Here is a 21,249-nt window from a genome sequence, read left to right on the forward strand (position 1 = left end):
AGAACATTGATGGATGTAAAAAGACCTGTTCTGGTTTTACTCAGCGAAGGTATCCAGATAAAATCCAAAAACATCAGTCAATGTTGTTGATTTAAGGTGGTTTCCAGGTTTTAATCAGCAAATTTAACTGGATTACTCGTCAAATCTGCATCCTGAAAGAGGCTTCTGGTCTATCAAATCCATTGTTCCACACAAACAGCAAGAAAGGAAATGAGACGGCAATAATTTATTTGAAGATCAATAGATTATGTAACAATTTAAAGGTGATAATGCCTTTTTACATTGTTTTGTAACAGATAAAACATTCATCGGAAAGTTCAATGCCAAAAACTTACTGATACTGGTCAGATTTGTATTGGTAATTTAAAGGTTTCGGTGGGGAAAAATATCATAACTACACTAAAATTCAAACAAGAACTGGAATCTGAAAATCCCATATACAATCCAAGGCTTTTTAAACATGTGCTCTTTAAAAATACCCAGACTAGCTGGCCCTCTACTGTATGTAACAACACTGATTTACAAGGTTTATGTTTGCAGACAGCAAGTAGTTTAGTAGAAATGTATATTAGACTAATAAACTATGTTTGTCATATTGAGCACTGCAGACAAGATTTAAACTCAGTATATTTTGTAGCATAAAGTCCTGCACAACACTCTGCCTCTAAGGAGGTCTTTGTAACGTTAGACTGCATGTGTCACTGGTAACACCACATATCCTTTAAAAATTAAAAGGTTTCATCCTGGACAAGCACATTGATTATTTACATCACTCGTTACCAACGCAAAATTATATAATAATGAATTAACCATTGAACAATTAAAATAAAACACTTGTCAGCCCGTGTTGCCATCTAACCGTCTTCCTTCACAGTAGTCTCTCTGTACAAAAGTGTGAGTGTAGCCCCTTTAGAAGCTCCACACAGTCTCTGCATACTGTATTTCTACAGTAATACCCTTCAAAGAACCCCTATCTTTGAGATGCAAATACAAACTACTATTAAATGTTAACTTTTTTTGATTATCAGCTTGAAGGTTGTCTGTGTATTTGTCGAATAGGTGGTTTGGAGTTTAGAAGGACAGGATGGTTCTCTGGAGGATGTCGATGCATTCGCGCAGCTCGTCCTCTTTGATGATGAGGGGAGGCGCCAGGCGGATGATGTCGCCGTGGGTGGGCTTAGCCAGCAGTCCGTTGTCGCGGAGGCGTAAGCACACCTTCCAGGCGTTGTAGTCTGTGGGGATTGTTTTAATATAGGGTCAAATTAAAAGGACTGCAAGGTGCCAATAGAGTTTTACTCTTCATATGTCTTACAAAGAATCTTGTCCCACATGTAGAAAAGTGCCATTTTTCAACACGTTTAACACATTTAATTAATTAATTTGAACCAGTCCGTCCTAAAGTTGAATACCACAAAGACTAAACTAAAGCCTATTAGCTGGAATTCATTAAGTTACCACATAGTGATCACCAACAGGGCTGCCGTTTTAGAAATAGTTCAGTACTGTACCTTTGGTCTCTTTGATGACGACTGCGTTGAGGAGGCCTTTCCCTCTGACTGTTGTCACGATGTCTTTGGGCAGTTTTGTCAGCTCGTTCCGCAGCAGCTCTCCCATACTTTGAGCGTTCTCTGCCAGCTTCTCCTCCTCCAGCACCTGCAAACAACAACAGTTAAATGCATATTTTTCTTCTGATGTTAAACTGTCTTTGAAGGTAACTGTAATTATTTTAACTTGGTATGGTATGTTGCATATCACTGTGGAAGTTCTCTCCATTTAATCGATTAAAACAAAGGCAAAAACAAGAAGACGTAATGAGTTGTTGAAGGGTAGACAGACTAGACGTAAAGTGCATTTTAACACTGACCTTAAGTGAAGCGATCGCGACCTGACAGGCCACGGGGTTACCGCCATATGTGGACCCGTGCTCTCCAGGCTTGATGGTCAGCATTATCTCATCGTCGCACAGCACAGCAGATACCTGAGGCACACAAACACAGATTAGACTCCTGTCCAACCTAACTGGACTCCAAAAAAATCCATCTTTCTTGTGTGACTGGACAACAACAAAAAATGCTTACAGGGTAAACTCCTCCAGAAAGAGCTTTGCCCAGAACCACGATATCAGGACGGACTTCCTCGTGGTCCACAGCCAGGCGCCGGCCGGTTCTCGCCAAGCCGGTCTGCACCTCGTCAGCAATCCACAACACCTGGACAAAACACAGAGGATTTACAGTAGGAACACAATGCCCTGGGTTTCTTTGTGGATTCAGACATTGGAAATTCAATATAACTAATGAAGTTACATTATCTCTTTAAGCCAATTTAGGTGCACAATCCCTGAATGTGTAATGCTGTACAAACTAGTTAAAGTGTGTTTATTCAGTGTAAACTGAACTCTCATGATCAACAGGGAAATAAGAATGTAAAAAAGTTAGGTGTGTGGGCGTTAGCACAGAGGACTGGAGGGATTATCGTACATTAGCTGAACAGAATAAACCCGTCTGACTACCGTGGCACAATTTAACATCGCTGCTCTCCACTTGAATTAAAACCCCGTCCCTCCTTGTGAAGAATAGGTCATCTGGAATGAATTTCTACTCTTTGTACCAGATAAGAAAACATCTAAATGACTAAAAATGAAGCTCAGACTGCAGTTTGCCCTCAATTAATTTGGCGGTCAGGAGGAGACACTCAGCTGCTGCTGTGCGTTTAATGTCTTTTGCACTGCTTAGAAACTTTATACTATGCACTATTAAGGCCAAACAGAGCCGTGTGTATTGGAAGTACAACATGTACTTGGTACAACCTGCATGAAAAGACAACTACAACATGTTGTCTCTTGATTTATGTGCTGTCCATACCAAGAGCATGATTCAAATTGTGCTGTGCTCAGCAGTCAGTACCACACCTGAACCACACCTTCAATCCTTGCACACTTAACAAACAGCATGGAACAAACAAGCTTCAGGCAAAATCTTTGAAGCAGTCGTTTAGAGGATGATGGCAAATATATTTGTGTTTTTATTACCAACTAGTTCAGTTCGAAGATTGCCAAATTATACAAAACACTCAAAGCTACTGTAAGCGTCATTCCTGCTTGTGCATAGAGACTCACGTTGTGTTTGGTGCAAAGTTCTCTGACTTTGGTGAGGTAGCCCTGGTCTGGCACCACCACCCCAGCCTCGCCCTGGATGGGCTCCACCATGAAAGCAGCAATATTTGGGTCTTGGAGAACTTTCTGGAGAAAAAAAAAAAATGACTCGTCAGACATTTTTTTCATCAATACATGCTACTTTAGTCAATCAATAGGTTCTTTTTTTTTTGTGATCAATTTTTTATTGGTATTTAAGCAAAATGATATAGGGTGGGGTTACAAATTGATAGGTCAACAATGGAGTAAAAAAAGAAGATATATGTATAATCACAGATGTCCATGTACTAATCAATACAGAATTGGCAAGTAGCTACAGAAAAAAGAAAAGAAAAGAAAATGAAAAAAAAACAAAAACAAACAAACAAACAGGAAGAAGGAAAATAACAACAAACAACAACAAAAAGTCATTAAAATAAAAACTTCTGCGCCCCCGTTCCCCCACCCCCAAATCCCTCCCTTTTGATTCCCTCCCATCCCACCCACCCTAGACCTGGATTTAATTGTAGTGATTGCTTGTTTCCAATGTGATATATTTTCTCTTTTTGCCAAATGCATGTTTGCAGCCCAGTGTTCCATACCTGCTATATCTAAGAAGTCAAGAAGCCATCTTTGTATATTGACAGAATGTGGACCTGGAACTCTGTGTTAAGCAGAGACGTCTCTGGTTAGCTGGCCTTACAGCTGCAAAACGACTAATAGCTTGCAGATGGAAAAATCAATAGGTTCTTATGTTTACAAAGAAAATCAGCAGTTGCCACAATAACATTATCAGCAGACACATGCAACTGCAGTCAGTAATTCAATCCTTATGTTTACATAGACAACGAGGGTGTCAAGTCAGCTAGTTTTGGTGAACCTTATGAAATAAACAGTTTTTTAACTTAAAAAGTGGACCACCAATTTTACACATCAAAGTCTGTTTACAGATCTTGGGGAATGCTACTTAATATGTAAAAGTTTTACTGTATAAAACCTGTTGTGACTCCAGAAGGAGCTGCGCAAAGTCTGATAAATGGCCTCAAGGGACGTACAAGTTTGAAAATGGAAAACATTCTGGGGCCATGGAGTTAGAAAGAGGTGAGACCTCTGTCGTCCACTCCTCATCTCTGCTTGAGGCTACATTAGCCGCTACGAGCATAACACACCCAAATCACTGTTGCAAGATAAGTTGCATTGTGGGTAATGTAGGCGCCAGGTTTTGACATGGACCTATTATGCTTATTTTCAGATTTTTCAGGTTATTTTCAGGTACCCACACCCCGAAAAGCCAAGACTAGGCAACTAAACCTAACTTTTCGGACTCTGCTTCCGGTCTAACTTGCTTTGTTTGAATGCGTGCCAAACTAGCCACTAGGCAAAGTGGGTTACTTGACACACTAACATCACCACTTTACGGAAGAAAAGGCAGGACTCCAATCTTTCAACTGTCCATTGTGATTGAGACAATGTTATAGCAGGGAAATGTTAAATCGGTGGAGTACTTCTCTCTTTTAAGAAAATGATAATGTTGTCAAAATAACATCCATCTTCAGCTACAAGGCTGAATTAAGTGCAAATATATGCAGTCAGTGGAAAAAAAATCTAAAGCAGTAGCCTCCAGTAACATGTTTTTTTTTTGTCTTCCAGGTTAATCTTGCCTGTGTTGGATTTATTATGTACAAAAGTGCTTACTATGATCTACAATAACCTGATTGTCGGATTTGTTATGAATAGAGTGAATTGTGGGGAAAGAGAGGAGAGGGAGGTGCTGTTCTTCTTTTTCAAGGCCAAAGGGAGGAAGGAGTCAGAAGGAGATAACAGAAGAAGAAGACATGCAGCAGAAACATCACGTGCCATAAGCTCATGAATATTAATATTGTGTAAACCATGAATAGGCTGGATCAGGGATAGCTCGGGGTTCAGACTTCACGAACTGACCCATGCACTGTATGTTGTCAGGGACATGTTGATTGGATCCAGATATCTGTAAACTCTTTTATTTTTACTTATGCAACATTAATTGTTCGGAATAAATTGTATTATTATGCTTTAACCCGTCTGTTTGGAAAATCTCTTTGTCACACAAGATTAACCAGCACGTAACTGGGCCTTGACCTCTCGGAGGTAGAAGGCCAGTTCCTTCAATTGGTGACCCCGACGTGATCTTCGGCATTGAGAAGCGTGTCCAAAGGACGGACAGACCGGCGAGAGAGAGAAAGGGATCCCTGAAATCTTAAAGGTAAGCAGAACCTGTTGTATCGAACTCTGCATATTGGCTTACTCTAAATTATCTCTCTTGTTGTGCTGAATCTCCTTTGTAGTGATAAATGTTGCAGAAGTAAAGACTTTCTATTGAAAACTGAAAGGAGGAAGCTGCCCTTTTAGTAGCGTGTAAAACTAAAAGGAGGTAAGCTGCCTTTTAGTAAAAACTGGAAGGAGGAAGCTGCCCTTTTAGTAGCGTGTAAAACTAAAAGGAGGTAAGCTGCCTTTTAGTAGTTTAGTAAAAATAGCGCTTGGAGCGCCTGTATGAGTAGTGCGCTTGGAGCGCTAGTTTAGTAACGTCTAGGACGTTAGAGTTTAGTAAAAATAGCGCTTGGAGCGCCTGTATGAGTGTACATTAATAACTAGTATTCAGAGGAAAATTAAAACTTACTGTTGATACTGGGCCAACATCGCTGGAACATCAAAGTGTCCAGTAGAAGCTTATGTTGGTAGGATCACAGCGAGGGGCATAGCGACCCATTTACTCTGAATCTAGTTACTGTCATAAACTGAATAAACCTGTGTGAAATAGTACTGGACAGAATGGACGGAGAATTTGACAAAGACTGAGGAACGGGGTGGCTGTGGGCCTCCCCGTTTATCATTTGGACAGCAATGGGCTAAAGTCAGGACCAATGTAATCTGTACATTTGATCCCAAGACTAGAAATAAAGAGACTCAAGACCTAGATGAGTGGTATAACATGACAGTGAAGGAAGGGCATTTTCCAGCCACGGGAAGTGAAGCCAAATTCATGCCAGTGATGAGAGCATTAATACAGGTGGTTCATAGAAAGCTGCTGCAAGCAAGACAAGACAAAGAAAAGGGACATATGTTTGTAAGGAGGAAATTGAGGAAGAAAGAAGACGAGTTGGCAAGTAAATTGGTAAAATATAATGTGATACAGATGGCTGCACTATCAGCCTTAGGCAGCCAGACGAAAGCCACCCACGCAAAAACCGCTGAAGCAAAACCACTAGTGAAACCCTCACCCAGTCCTAGCGCACCCCCACCACCAAACCCACATACTAGCCAGCCGCCACATTACATGTCCCTCCATCAGCAGTACCCACCTGGCCCACATCACAACCCCCCTCCTTATCCTCCTCCTACCCCTAGTCCGGTACCAACCCCACAGGACAGTGATTATACAAACGAAGTTATGGCACCATTGTTTCAAGTGTTAGGTGGTACTTTGGAACTAGAAGAGGAAACAGAAAAAGGACAAGGAGCAGGTTCAGCCTCAGAGGCGGGTAGTAGGTCTGATGTAGCCAGAGAAATAGACAGGCTAAGGGAAGAACTGAGAGATCAGACGGGACAGTACAGGTTAGGACAAGCCATGTTACCACCAGACTTGCGTAAAGGAGGCGTAAGAGGGAGAGCTCAATCTACCCATAAACCCCACACAGAGAGTCCGGACATAGGTGTTTGGATGCAGAGAACTGAGAGAGACACAGAGAGATCCCGTGCAGAGTATCATGATGTCCACACTAGTGGAGAGGTAGATGAGGACACTGATGACGAGGCTAGTAGAACAGTAGAGGAGGGTGATGATGATGAAGATGAAAACATTCCTATCACTATAGAGGGAACCATGAGAACGCACTCCAAAGGAGGGATACATAGGAGACGGGAGGGTGGGCACGAAGAGGCGAGACCATATACACCCCCCAAAACGAGGTCACGTAAAGTTTATGGAAAGTACGAAGACAAAGGTGACAAACAGAGGAGTCAGTGTGTTGGCATGTTTCCCATTGTGGCCAAAAGCAACGGTAGAGACGAGTATCAGCCGTTCACTTTAGGTGACATTCAAGCACTGAGTGAGCTCCTCCCAGGAATTCAAGAGGGAGGGGGAGTGTGGCTCACGAGCCTGTACAACAAGACCCGAGGGAAGACTTTAGCTATGGGTGATCTCAGGGCTATTTTGGGTTTCTCGGTTTCGGACTGGGCACTGAAAGAATTAGAAGCAGCGGCCGGAACAGTCCAGGTGTCAGATAGAAGCCCCCTTAACCCCTATGCTACCTCCTACGGTAATGCTATTAGACAAAAGTATCCCATACCAGCGGGCAAGCTCCACAGCTTGGTGTTTAAGATTAAGAACGGGGAGAGTGGACGCACGTTCATAGAAAGAGCAAAGACAGAGTGGGCGGGGGCTACGGGGGTGAACCCAGATAAAGAATCACAGCAGTCTCTGTTCAGAATAGCTCTGTTAAAACATGCTCCGGAAGGAGTTAAGAGAAAGATGCAAGAGAATCCAGATATGGCAGGGGCAAAATCATCAAGATGGGAAACACATTTCTGCCATCATCAGGATGCAGAAACCAAGGAGGAGGAAGAGGAAAATGAGTCATTAAAAGAGATGGTAGCTCAGTTGACTAAATTACAGTTGGCAGATGCACGGACTCGTGCAACAGATAAGAAAAAGGGAGGGAAAGAGAAAGATACCCAGATGGCTCAAATTGTAACACCAGCTCCAGCCCCGCCACAGAATCCTTATCCACTGCAGGGCCCGCCACAGGCTATATATCAACCCCAGTATCATGTTCCTTACCAAGCTGCCCCATATCAGCAGCCCCCTTATCATGAAGGCCGGAATAGAGGCAGAGGGAGAGGAGGAGGAGGCAGGGGGAGGGGGTATGCCCAACCAAGAGGAGGCAGTTGTTACATCTGCGGAAGCCCGGATCACTGGGCACGTGACTGTCTTCAGAAACAACAACAGCAGATGAGAGGGCCTCCACAGCAGTCATATCAGCCAACAATACAGACTCCACCAAACCAACAGCTAGCTCCAATGCAGGCATACAGCGGGTACTCTGCGCAGGGACCTCCACCTGGTCCATATACGCCAGGAATGTTCCCATAGGGGTGCCCGACGGAGATGGAGGGACAGGGGCTGGCAGAGCCCTGTCTCCAGTTGACAGTGAACGGAAAACGAAGATGGTTCATGGTGGATACGGGAGCACGTTACTCCACCTTAGCTGAACCTATGTGTTCCCTTTCCTCTCACTATGTTTCCGTTTTGGGATTTTCCAGCACTGAACAAAGACTGCCTTTTACTGTTCCCCTTCCTGTCCGGCTTGGGAGACAGGTGATGGAGCACCCCTTTTTGTATGCACCTGATTGTCCACGTGATCTCCTGGGAAGAGATGTTTTGGCAGCACTGGGGGCTTCTGTACATTGTTCACCAGAAGCTGTGATAGTGAGTTTCCCCGGAGGAGAAGAAATGGTGTGCTCCTCGCCCTCCAGTGCTGATCGCATGTGCATGTTGAGTCCTGATACCTCACCTGATGCCCCACCACCCTGTGCGGACATATATTGGGCCCTGCTAGCCGACAGAAACCCTCTGATTGACTTTTACAACATGTGGCAACCATGGATTAGGGCTCTACACCCTTACCTCCCTGTTCCCGATCCTCTCCACTGCACTCTGAATTATGACAGAAATAATGATCTTACGTATCAAGATGAGTTCCAACAGAACCTGTTAGATACAACCTGGGGGATAGGGGTAAGAGATGTTTATATAGCACCAGCAGGAGTAGCAGCCGCAGTAAAACTAACCCCAGCACAAGAACAATGGTATCGCATGTCAGAAGAAGCTGTTCCCCATGTGTCCCTAGCCATAGCTCCAAAACATCAGGCAGCAGAACTTACGGCTGTAGTTTGTGCTCTGCGGTTAGCGGAAGGGAAGGCAGTGAATATTTTCACAGACTCTGCGTATGTGTGCAATGCAATTCACAGAGATATGTCTGGCTGGGTGCAAGCGGGTTTTAAGACTAGTCAGAATAAACCTATGGCTCATGAGGAGTTGATGAAAGAGTTGTTGGAAGCAATCCAGTTACCACAGAGGGTAGCTGTGATCAAAGTGAAAGGACACAGTCAGGGCACTGACTTAGAAAGTATAGGAAACGAAGCAGCGGATGCAGCCGCTAAAAAGGCGGCAGGGTATTTACCTACTATGATGGTCATGACCACAACAGATCTCGGTTCTGAGATAACTGATCTCTCCATCATACAAGCTCAGAAATCTGCCACAGCAGCAGAACGAACCATCTGGGAAGATAAGGGAGCTATAGAACAGTTTGATGGTATATGGTATAACGGAGATCAAATAGTTATGCCCCCCTGTTGGATGTCCTCAATATTGACTCAGACTCATGGACTTGACCATAAAAGCCACAAACAGATGTTACGAGATCTCCGCCACTGGTGGATTCCCCGGAAACATGCTACTATAACTGACTTCTTGACTAAGTGTGACGTATGTAGTACATGTAACATCAGACCTACCATCACTCCTAGGGCAGGAAAACATCCTTCTCCCACTGCCCCGGGACAGGAAATCTTTATGGATTTTACAGATATGGGAGTAAGGGCTGGGGGGAAAAGATTCCTCCTAGTAATTGTGGACGCATTTTCACGTTGGGTTGAGGCCTACCCCACGGGAAAAGAGGACGCAAAATCAGTCATTAAATGTCTGGTGAATGAGTACATTCCGAAACATGGGTTTCCTAAATTGATCAGGTCAGATAATGGTTCACATTTCAAAAATAAAGACCTGCAATCTGTTGAAAAGGCTCTGGGACTAAAACACAAATTTGGCACTGTGTACCGCCCACAATCGCAGGGAAAAGTTGAACGGGCTAATCAGACCATCAAGCTAAGGCTGCTAAAAATCGTTCGCACAACTAAGCTTCCTTGGACTGAAGCCCTGCCCATTGCACTGATAGGCATCAGAGCCTCGGTCAATCGGTCAACAGGACTCACACCATTTGAACTTACGTGTGGCCGACCTTTCCCAGGGCCGTCCCAAAACCCCTCTCCCCTTCCTGACCTCGGTTACAGACCATACTATTTGAAGGTTAATGCTCTTGTGTCAGCTCTCTCCTATACAGGTGACAAACCTGTCACCCCTGTCACAGAGGACGTTCCAGGACCTGACCCCGGACCCCCGGAACACCTTTGGTTGAAGGTGTTAAAGAGGAAGTGGTCGGAGCCACGTTGGACAGGCCCACACAAGGTTCTGGCCAGAACTGCAACAGCTGTGCAGCTCGCAGGAAAAGGACTCAACTGGTGGCACCTAACACAGTGCTCCAGCAGCAGGACAGGACCTGAAGCAGAGGAGGCAGCCCCACAAGGAGCCCAGGCTACGTGAAAAGAGGGTCACGTATAATTTTTTATTTTTCATATACTGTATAAACTGTGACTGTGATGAGATACACATAAGGGAAAGAAGGTTACAAGGTCTTGCCTGTATTTACAGTTAAATCAGGCTAACATGGTTGTTTAGGTGGACTCATCTAGGTGGTTTTTGAAAAACATTATATATCACATTGTATTAAAACTTGTTGCTTAGAATAAATGCTAAAATAGATAAAAAGAGGAACCAGGGGTGGGGAGAATCCACCAGAGAGAAATTTCACTTCCTTTCCCAAACCAGTATAAAATAGGATCACCCAGATAAAAGTTTTTCAGTTGCGCGCAGGAAAACAAACTAGAAGCATCATGCAGTACGGCAAACTGCTAGTAGCGTTTGCTGTAGCATTTGTGTTTACCTCTCTTGTCCTCGTTCTTCTGTACAAACTTTCTTCATGTGATTTGTCATGTATTTTAAATGTTTTAGGGAATGTGAGAGAAAATACCATGACCCTTGTGTAGAGTTTGTGTACTCAGATAAATCTGAATAACCTGGGAAAGCACAGACTGTACTAGTTTAGATACATTACTTATCATCCTCGCCTCTGCACTCTGCTAAAACTGGCTAATCGCAAGTAACTCTTTAACAATAGACAATGCTTTCACTCAGAAGCAGGGTGGAAGGAGTGGGCTACAAGGGGGGGGAAGGCTAAACCAAGATTATAAAGAATGATGTAGTGAGGTAGCTCCCCTAATGAATATAAACTAGCTGACCAAATAGCTGCAGGTTTTGAAAACATACCTATAATAAGTGCTCTGATCCCTATCACTCCTAACAAAAATGTTGACCGCATTAACTACATCCACTATAATGTTCTCCGTTTCACTAATCTAACCCGTGATGCAATTGCCGGACTAGCTGAACAAATGGCTCCTATGTCACTGATGGTGATCCAAAATAGAATGGCATTAGATATGCTGCTGGCAGAGAAAGGCGGTGTATGCTCAATGTTCCAAGACTCATGTTGTATTTTCATCCCTAATAATACAGCGCCGGACGGGACTGTAACTAAGGCGCTAGAGGGGCTCCGGACGCTGTCTGAATCCATGCACGATGACTCAGGTATCAACAGCCCCATTCACGACTGGTTAGACCGTACCTTTGGGAAATGGAAGTCCATGGTGGTATCTCTATTCTCCTCAATCCTAGCTGTGTGTACATGCTTAGTATTATGCGGTTGTTGCTGTATTCCTTGTATTCGCCACCTCACTGAGCGTGTGATCATTTCTGCTGTGCAACGAAAGCATCCGGATGCACCTCCTTCTTATCAGATGGCCATGTTCCAAGCGGAGAGACAGGGTCTCCTGGAAATGGTGGGGGATAGTGAAGATGTTGATCCTGAAGAGGTTGTGTGATGATGCTTATAATTAATACATCTGTACGTAACATTATCTATGCTTATAATAAATATATCTGTATGTAACATTATCTGTAGGTGAACTTAGTTAAGTTCAAAAGAGGGTCTGTTGGATTTATTATGTACAAAAGTGCTTACTATGATCTACAATAACCTGATTGTCGGATTTGTTATGAATAGAGTGAATTGTGGGGAAAGAGAGGTGCTGTTCTTCTTTTTCAAGGCCAAAGGGAGGAAGGAGTCAGAAGGAGATAACAGAAGAAGAAGACATGCAGCAGAAACATCACGTGCCATAAGCTCATGAATATTAATATTGTGTAAACCATGAATAGGCTGGATCAGGGATAGCTCGGGGTTCAGACTTCACGAACTGACCCATGCACTGTATGTTGTCAGGGACATGTTGATTGGATCCAGATATCTGTAAACTCTTTTATTTTTACTTATGCAACATTAATTGTTCGGAATAAATTGTATTATTATGCTTTAACCCGTCTGTTTGGAAAATCTCTTTGTCACACAAGATTAACCAGCACGTAACTGGGCCTTGACCTCTCGGAGGTAGAAGGCCAGTTCCTTCACCTGGAAAAAAAAAAGTGTGTGCAATGCGATTTGGTCGCATACTTCAAGATCCTGCATGTCGGACCCTCCCACACACTGACGGTAAGTATGATGAAACTTTTGCTTTCTTCTAACGTCAGTGTTTCTCTAGAAACACAATATGAGATCTAAACTCGTGCCTTTAGTGCATGCAAGTTAGTTAGTAATGTTGTTATAGAAAAAAGCCCAAAGTCTGGTGTGCAGTGACTGAAACATGAACTTCCTCCTATAATTTGGGCATTTTGACAGCTGTGTTGGATCAAAGGTAACGACGCTTTAACTGGCACTAGGTCACTCCATTGTACTGCCTCTCAACGACAAACAAAATAAAAAAAAAACACATGATACTGTGCTGTATGTCTTGAAGACAGAATGAAAACATGTACCTCGAGTGCAGGGATGTCGTTGTATGGGATGAGCTCAAAGCCCGGCATGAAGGGGCCGAAACCTTCATAACTACTGGGGTCGGTCGAGCTGGAGATGGCTGCCATGGTGCGGCCCCAGAAGTTTCCATCTGATCAACAAGAGTGAATGAGATGGCATATTTGTCACATTGTTCTCAGTTTACAAAATTTAGGAAATTTGGAACCGGTGGTCACCTTATCCTTTATCTGTTCAGAGGATCAGACTAATGCTAGGTTTGGTAATCTTAGACTATATTGTAGTATTATCCAAAGTGTAAAGAATCATTGTAGTAGATTTTTATTTTTCAGTTGTCTAACATCTAGGGCTGTCGCAATATTGCAATACTGACAAGCCAACCGCAGGGGATGGCGAGCAACCGCCACAACTGCTATGTTCACATATTTTCCTAAATTTGAATTCTTTGCAATGGGAGCGCCGCATTTTTACACTTTGCTACAATGCCAGCAGTGTGACCAGGCGCTGAGCGTCTATTCTTCGCTGAGTGCTGCCATTTGGTGTTTTTTTCTTGTTCCCTAGAGTTAAAAAATGTTCAACTTTGGGTAAAACTCTGCACTCGTCACTGTCACTTTTTTACCCAGCTGTCCAATCACAATCGAGGAAGGGCAGGACAAATACCACAAAGACCAACCGTCACATCCTATATGTCGGCTACATGTGCTGAACAAAAACAACAACAATGGTAGAGAAATTAATACACATAAACCAGCGGGTCAATCCTCTCTCCCCATGTGCTTCAGCCTTCCCTTCATCCACAGCAAGTACTCTACCTTGTGCCAACATTTTTACTTCTGCAGACATTCCGTATCATAGCAACCAGACGCAACTAAAGCATCACAGCTGAAAGAAAAACGCCTCATTGCCCTTCTGTGTTCTGCATTTAACAGTAAACAAGTATTTCACTAGTTTTAAAACTGTCATCTTTGTCATTTAAAAAAGCAATAACATTTATATAACGTTGAAATCGGGATACATTTTATAATTTGCCAAAAAAAAATACAACAACACAGCATATCAAGCTGTTGAGCCAATCATTATCACCGCAGGGGAAATTCCTTCCCCGCCACAGCCCTATTAACATCTGAAAACAAAATCTAAAATGTTGGTCATGAGTTAAGTACATGATGCCCTCTGGCTAACTTTGCTAATTTCCTGTGCAAACAGAAAATATCTCCATCAGTAAATTTCAATAACTTGTTTTGACAGCTTGAGCTCCCTGGCAGAATGATCCAATAAAAAAAATATTATTTATGCTTTTATGGATAGTGAGAGAGATAGTTATAAAAGGGGGAGAGAGAGAGGGGATGACATGCAGCAAAGGGCCACAGGTCAGATTCAAACCCTGGGTTGTTGCGGTAAGGACTGCCAATTTTCTTATAAAAAGACACTGGGTAAGGTGACAAATGGGACACATACTGTGCATTCCAATACCCATACTACTTAGTATACCAGAAAAAGATTTAGTATGTCCTAATACAAAGTATGTCAGATGCAGTATGCAAGCCAGCATGCTTTTCTGGCTATTCTGAACCACAGTCCTCTGTGCAGCGGATATATGAGCAAGAGCGTCAAAGTAGTATGTCCCAATTGTATGCATACTGCATACCGAGCTTTGTAAGGGCAGCTGCAGTATGTACAAAAAGTATGTGATTTGAAACGTAACCATAGTCTTTTGCAACATAAGATGATGACTTACCTGCAAAAATGATTTTGGCCTGGTTCTTGGGAACCCCCTTCACAGTGTAAGCCCACTTGCGGGCCAGCTTGCAGGCCGTCTCACAACCTTCAACACCTGTAACAACATGTAACCACAGAAAGAAATGTCAACAAATATAATAATTTGTGAAGATGATTCATACAATGAGTGTTGGGTGTGTTTCCTAACAGTACCTGTATTCATGGGTAAGACTTTGTCATAGCCAAATAGGCGTGTGATGTACTCCTCATAGGCTCCCAGCACGTTGTTGTAGAATGCTCTGGAGGTCAGGGCGAGTTTGGAGGCCTGGGCGTTGAGCGCCGCGATGATCTTTGGGTGGCAGTGGCCCTGGTTTACTGCGCTGTAGGCACTCAGGAAGTCATAATAGCGGTTACCATCAACATCCCACACATAGATGCCTGGAGTAAAGAAGAAAACAAAGTTGTTAGGAAGTGTCTGTGATGATTCATGAGTGAACATGTTGAAAAAAATGTTGCCAAACAGTGCAGTGTAATCCGTTGACCATACGTTAATGAGACTATTATTTTTAGTAGTCATATGACATGTGACTCACCCTCCCCCCTCTCTAAGGCCACAGGCAAGGGGTGGTAGTTGTGCGCTCCATACTTGTTCTCACGGGCGTAGATTTCCTCCGAGGTGAGGTGACGGTCTGACTTCATTTTGGAGGCGGCAGTGGAGGCGGGACGCGTGCCAGAGTGGACGCCGCGACTAAGTGCAGGGGCAGCGCGGCTCAGGTTGCGGCTGAGCTGGAGGATCATTCCCTTCATGGTTGCAGGCTGCTACGTCTACAAAAAAACACAATTCAGTTTGGATCAGTGCCGATTTTATGATAACAAAGGTTCCTTTGTTGCAAACAGAAGCAAGGAATATTTTACAAAACTGTCACAAGTGGTTAATAATAACTTCTAAATACAGAGAACATAACAAAGACCATAATGTAAATATAAGCTTTTACAGTTGAGTTAATTATACAGTACTTTAGGGCTGCAATTAATGATTATTTGTGTTAGTCAAATTGAGTTTTGGGCTGTTGTTTGTATAAAAATGAACAATTTGAATAAATCTCTGTGGGAAATTATAACATGCAGCTTTCACTATTTTCTTACATTTTATAGACAAAACGACTAATCAAGAGCGTAATCTGCAGATTAATGAAATAAACCATTAAATGCAGCCCTTGTAGGTACACAGCTACGCAGTACGCAGTGAGCTAAACACACTTCAAGTAAAGGTTGAAACAGAAGTTGACATTTGTAGGTTTTACTGGAAGCAGCTGTGGAACTGTAATAACAATATTGCATTAAATAACAATTACAGAACCAGCCTTTTTAATAATTGTGTTAATCCTGACCTGGTCCCATCGCTGGTAGTGACGCCCTTACCCCGAGTAGTTTTGAATTTTCATTTAGTTTTGATTTCATTTTAGTTTCCAGAAAGGTTTATTTCTATTTTTTTAGATATTTAGTTTTAGTTTTACAGTAGTTTGTTTTTGTTAGTGCCAGCTATAATGCCTCAGAAGTATGTAGCTACATATACTTACAAAATATATTAATATATAATAAAAATATAATGCTTAAAGGATACAGTTTTTATTTAGTTTCAGTTTACTAAAAATATTATTCACTGCTTTTTTCATTTTAGTTTAAGTTTATTATAATAACCCTGCATACAACAGCATAAAATAAATAAATGCCCCTAAAAAAAAAGCACTGTAGCTACAAAAATCGGGCCTAATAAGATAACCCACTGCTATGTGGCTTTGCAGGTTCTGCTGAGCAACGCTTCTCTTTCACTCCCAACACAATAGAGGAACATGCTTTTGACGGCTGTGGGTTAAACATAACAAAAAGTAATGCCACAGCAGCATGGCAACTCAACTGTGATGCTCCAGGCTTTTCTATTTGAAATTTTACCGTAATCTAGTGCTGTAGCCTGTACTGCTTTTCTTCTTGCTGCTGACCATTTAAAGAATGCATGTATACATCTTTATGACTGAGGTGGTGGATGGTTTTGAGATGACTTGCACAAACTTTCAGTAGTGCTTTTGGCATTTAGGTTAGCTGGGAAAATTGTCTTGAAGATGAGATAGGATCAATTATTAAGCCAAACCTAATGTGGTTATGCAGCCAAGGTTGCTCAACTGCTGCAGGATTCTTAGTATTAAGCAACCTGAGTCATCTTAGTTTACAAAAATTCCATGACATCATTTGCAAAAATGACATGAAAAGTAGGGATGCACCGATATCGGATTGGATAACGGGCCGATACTGACTCAAATAGCTGGATCGGGTATCGTGACAATGGGGCCGATCTATTCCGTTTAATTCTATGTTTATATACTATATACACTGGAATTTTAATTCCTTTTTAAGTTTTGACCAATTGCATTTAAAAGGTTTACACTTGAACTGTAATTCCAGTTAATTTTGATGTTGCTGGTGTACGATTTATTATTTTTAAGGCTGTCAATAGATTAAAATATTTAATCGCAAATTGTTTTATCTGGTCAAAATGTACCTTAAAGGAAGATTTGTCAAGTATTTAACACTCTTATCAACATGGGAGTGGGCAAATATGCTTGCTTTATACAAATGTATGTTTATATTTATTATTGCAAATTAATTAACAACACAAAACAATGACAAATAGTGTCCAGAAACCCTCACAGGTACTGCATCTAGCATAAAGAAAATATGCTCAAATCATAACATGGCAAACTGTAGCCCAACAGGCAACAACAGCTGTCAGTGTGTCAGTGTGCTGACTTGACTATGACTTGCCCTAAACTGCATGTGATTATCATAAAGTGGGCATGTCTGTAAAGGGGAGACTCGTGGGTACCCATAGAACCCATTTTCATTCACATATCTTGAGGTCAGAGGTCAAGGGACCCCTTTGAAAATGGCCATGCCAGTTTTTCATCGCCAAAATGTAGCTTAAGTTTGGAGCGTTATTTAACTTCCTTCGCAACAAGCTAGTATAACATGGATTCTTTAGGTTTTGTAGTTTCGTATTATACCAGTATCTCCACTCTAGCTTTAAACCCGAGGCCGCTTCGACCTCCGAAAGGGGCAATTCAGCAAATGTATAGGCTATCTGTGTATTTATTTGTTACATTTTTGTTTTACAAAGTTAGGAAAGTAATGTTTAGGGTCAACACATGATCCTTCCACACAGTGAGGCATATAGCTTATTTATTAAACACTGGTATCGGATCGGTACTCGGTATCAGCATTTCCAATGAATAGTGTTCATCAAAAAGGCTTCCTGAATGGAAAAAGGTGAAGATAACTGTAAGTCAGTCAGCTCTGGATAATCAATAACCTTGAACAGTGAATAAACACACACACACACAGCAAACATGCAGCACCTGGACAGGGCCACATGGAGGACAGTGGACCAGTGTCAATCACCATAAAAGCTGCTCTTGAGAGATGATAGGTTGCTGGGGAGCTGCCTCCACGACACACCCACCAAACATCACAGCAAAGAGCTCTATATATATATATATATATACACCACCATAATAGTGTTTAAACAGCTCTACCAAACAATTTTATATTATAATATAATATGGAATTTTAAGTAGTGAACTTATTATTTTTTTTAACTTTAAAAAAATAAAATAAGTATAATATATATATATAATAATTCCTTACACACATTTTCCAAGTCCACATAAATAAATATCTCGTCCAAAGAGTATAAACGCCTTCAAGATGAATGCTAACCAAACACAGGTGCTTCGTTTCCTATAAGCCCCCGTTAGTACCAGCTAGCTAGCTGGCTAACATTAGCACGTCAGTTTCACTACATCATCATCAAACTGCAGTTAACGGACAGGAGACTTGAGTGGAGGTGAAACACTACCAGAAAAGAAGTGAAGCGAAGATAAAACGACTCTCTTGAATGGCGAGTGATGCTTCTCCTTGTCTCCGAAGGTTGAAGCGGGAGGTTCCGATGCGACTTATTATGTATGTGTCTGTGTGTGTCGTGTGGCTCTGGGGGTAGATCCACTGACCGGAGTAGAGCACCGCCTCTATGGTGCAACTTCCTCCGATGTTACATCAATACATCATCCTTAAAAAAACACACCATCATCTTTGATTACCACGTATTAAAACGGCTGAGTTACAAAGTGTAAGCTATAATACACTTTATAGTTCTGTCAGGGGAAATGAGTTCATAATTAGAGTGGTATTTATGAAAGCAAAGCTCATAATACTGAAGCATTTCAGCTGACTAACTGTTATAAAATGTTAATGTATGGACAATACAGCGTTGTCAGATCTCGCGAGAGAAACTTATAAACACAAAGAATTTCAACATTTTATTTCATTTTTGTATTTCATTTTTAGCTTTACATTTTTGTTGGTATAAATTTAAAGAATTTTAAAATTTTATTTCATTTTTGTTGTTATAAATTTAAAGAATTTGAACATTTTATGTCATTTTTGTTTTTAATTTTTAGCTTTACATTTCTGTTGGTATAAATTTAAAGAATTTGAACATTTTATGTCATTTTTGTTTTTAATTTTTAGCTTGACATTTTTGTTGTTATAAATTTAAAGAATTTGAACATTTTATTTCATTTTTGTATTTTATTTTTGAGTTTATATTTTTTGTTGTTATAAATTTAAAGAATTTTAACATTTTATTTCATTTTTGTATTTTATTTTAGTTTTGTTGTTATAAATTTAAAGAATTTGAACATTTTATTTATTTTTTTCTTTTTCTTTTATTTTTGTTGTTATAAATTTAAAGAATTTAAACATTTTATTACATTTTTGTATTTTATTTTTAGCTTTACATTTTCGTTGTTATAGATTTAAAGAATTTGAACATTTTATTTATTTTTTTCTTTTTCTTTTATTTTTGTTGTTATAAATTTAAAGAATTTGAACATTTTATTTATTTTTTTCTTTTTCTTTTATTTTTGTTGTTATAAATTTAAAGAATTTAAACATTTTATGTCATTTTTGTATTTTATTTTTAGCTTTACATTTTCGTTGTTATAAATTTAAAGAATTTGAACATTTTATTTCATTTTTGTATTTTATTTTAGTTTTGTTGTTATAAATTTAAAGAATTCGAACATTTTATTTCATTTTTGTATTTTATTCTATTTATGTTGTTATAACGTTAAAGAATTTAAACATTTTATTTAATGTTTGTATTTTATTTTTAGCTTTACATTTTTCTTGTTATAAACTTAAAGAATTTGAACATTTTATTTAATTTTTTCATTTTATTTTATTTTTGTTGTTATAAATTTAAAGAATTTGAACATTTTATTACATTTTTGTATTTTATTTTTAGCTTTACATTTTCGTTGTTATAAATTTAAAGAATTCGAACATTTTATTTCATTTTTGTATTTTATTCTATTTATGTTGTTATAACTTTAAAGAATTTAAACATTTTATTTCATGTTTGTATTTCATTTTTAGCTTTACATTTCTGTTGGTATAAATTTAAAGAATTTGAACATTTTATTTCATTTTTGTATTGTATTTTATTTTTGTTGTTATAAATTTAAAGAATTTGAACATTTTATTTAATGTTTGTATTTTATTTTTAGCTTTACATTTTTGTTGGTATAAATTTAAAGAATTTGAACATTTTATTTCATTTTTGTATTTTATTTTAGTTTTGTTGTTATAAATTTAAAGAATTCGAACATTTTATTTAATTTTTGTATTTTATTCTATTTATGTTGTTATAACGTTAAAGAATTTAAACATTTTATTTAATGTTTGTATTTTATTTTTAGCTTTACATTTCTGTTGGTATAAATTTAAAGAATTTGAACATTTTATGTCATTTTTGTTTTTAATTTTTAGCTTGACATTTTTGTTGTTATAAATTTAAAGAATTTGAACATTTTATTTCATTTTTGTATTTTATTTTTGAGTTTATATTTTTTGTTGTTATAAATTTAAAGAATTTTAACATTTTATTTCATTTTTGTATTTTATTTTAGTTTTGTTGTTATAAATTTAAAGAATTTGAACATTTTATTTATTTTTTTCTTTTTCTTTTATTTTTGTTGTTATAAATTTAAAGAATTTAAACATTTTATGTAATTTTTGTATTTTATTTTTAGCTTTACATTTTTGTTGTTATAAACTTAAAGAATTTGAACATTTTATTACATTTTTGTATTTTATTTTTAGCTTTACATTTTCGTTGTTATAGATTTAAAGAATTTGAACATTTTATTTATTTTTTTCTTTTTCTTTTATTTTTGTTGTTATAAATTTAAAGAATTTAAACATTTTATGTAATTTTTGTATTTTATTTTTAGCTTTACATTTTTGTTGTTATAAACTTAAAGAATTTGAACATTTTATTACATTTTTGTATTTTATTTTTAGCTTTACATTTTCGTTGTTATAGATTTAAAGAATTTGAACATTTTATTTATTTTTTTCTTTTTCTTTTATTTTTGTTGTTATAAATTTAAAGAATTTAAACATTTTATGTCATTTTTGTATTTTATTTTTAGCTTTACATTTTTGTTGTTATAAACTTAAAGAATTTGAACATTTTATTACATT

At 39.2% G+C, this 21,249-nt stretch overlaps 1 protein-coding gene across 1 annotated transcript; it reads right to left on the reverse strand.

Moving 5' to 3' along the window:
* Positions 1-211: 211 nt before the first annotated feature.
* On the reverse strand, positions 212-18,748 carry oat (ornithine aminotransferase). The gene is made up of 10 exons (XM_037754444.1): positions 18,560-18,748; positions 15,243-15,474; positions 14,863-15,087; positions 14,669-14,764; positions 12,936-13,063; positions 3,116-3,238; positions 2,079-2,207; positions 1,865-1,978; positions 1,509-1,653; positions 212-1,232 (listed from the first exon to the last, which is right to left on the reverse strand). Exons 2-10 carry the CDS (start codon positions 15,454-15,456, stop codon positions 1,072-1,074), a joined length of 1,335 nt encoding a protein of 444 aa, XP_037610372.1. The 5' UTR covers positions 15,457-15,474; positions 18,560-18,748; the 3' UTR covers positions 212-1,071.
* Between the last annotated feature and the right edge of the window lie 2,501 nt (positions 18,749-21,249).

This window comes from Sebastes umbrosus, chromosome 20 (assembly GCF_015220745.1).
Source record: "Sebastes umbrosus isolate fSebUmb1 chromosome 20, fSebUmb1.pri, whole genome shotgun sequence".
Taxonomy (NCBI): domain Eukaryota; kingdom Metazoa; phylum Chordata; class Actinopteri; order Perciformes; family Sebastidae; genus Sebastes; species Sebastes umbrosus.

Bases quoted from the DNA above. Each gene is read 5' to 3' on its own strand.
- oat (XM_037754444.1), bottom strand. From the start codon at position 15,456: ATGAAGGGAATGATCCTCCAGCTCAGCCGCAACCTGAGCCGCGCTGCC. The intron at 15,088-15,242 runs GTGAGTCACATG...TCTTTACTCCAG, and splicing joins GGCCTTAGAGAGGGGGGAGG to GCATCTATGTGTGGGATGTT. The intron at 1,233-1,508 runs GTACAGTACTGA...CAATCCCCACAG, and splicing joins CGTCATCAAAGAGACCAAAG to ACTACAACGCCTGGAAGGTG.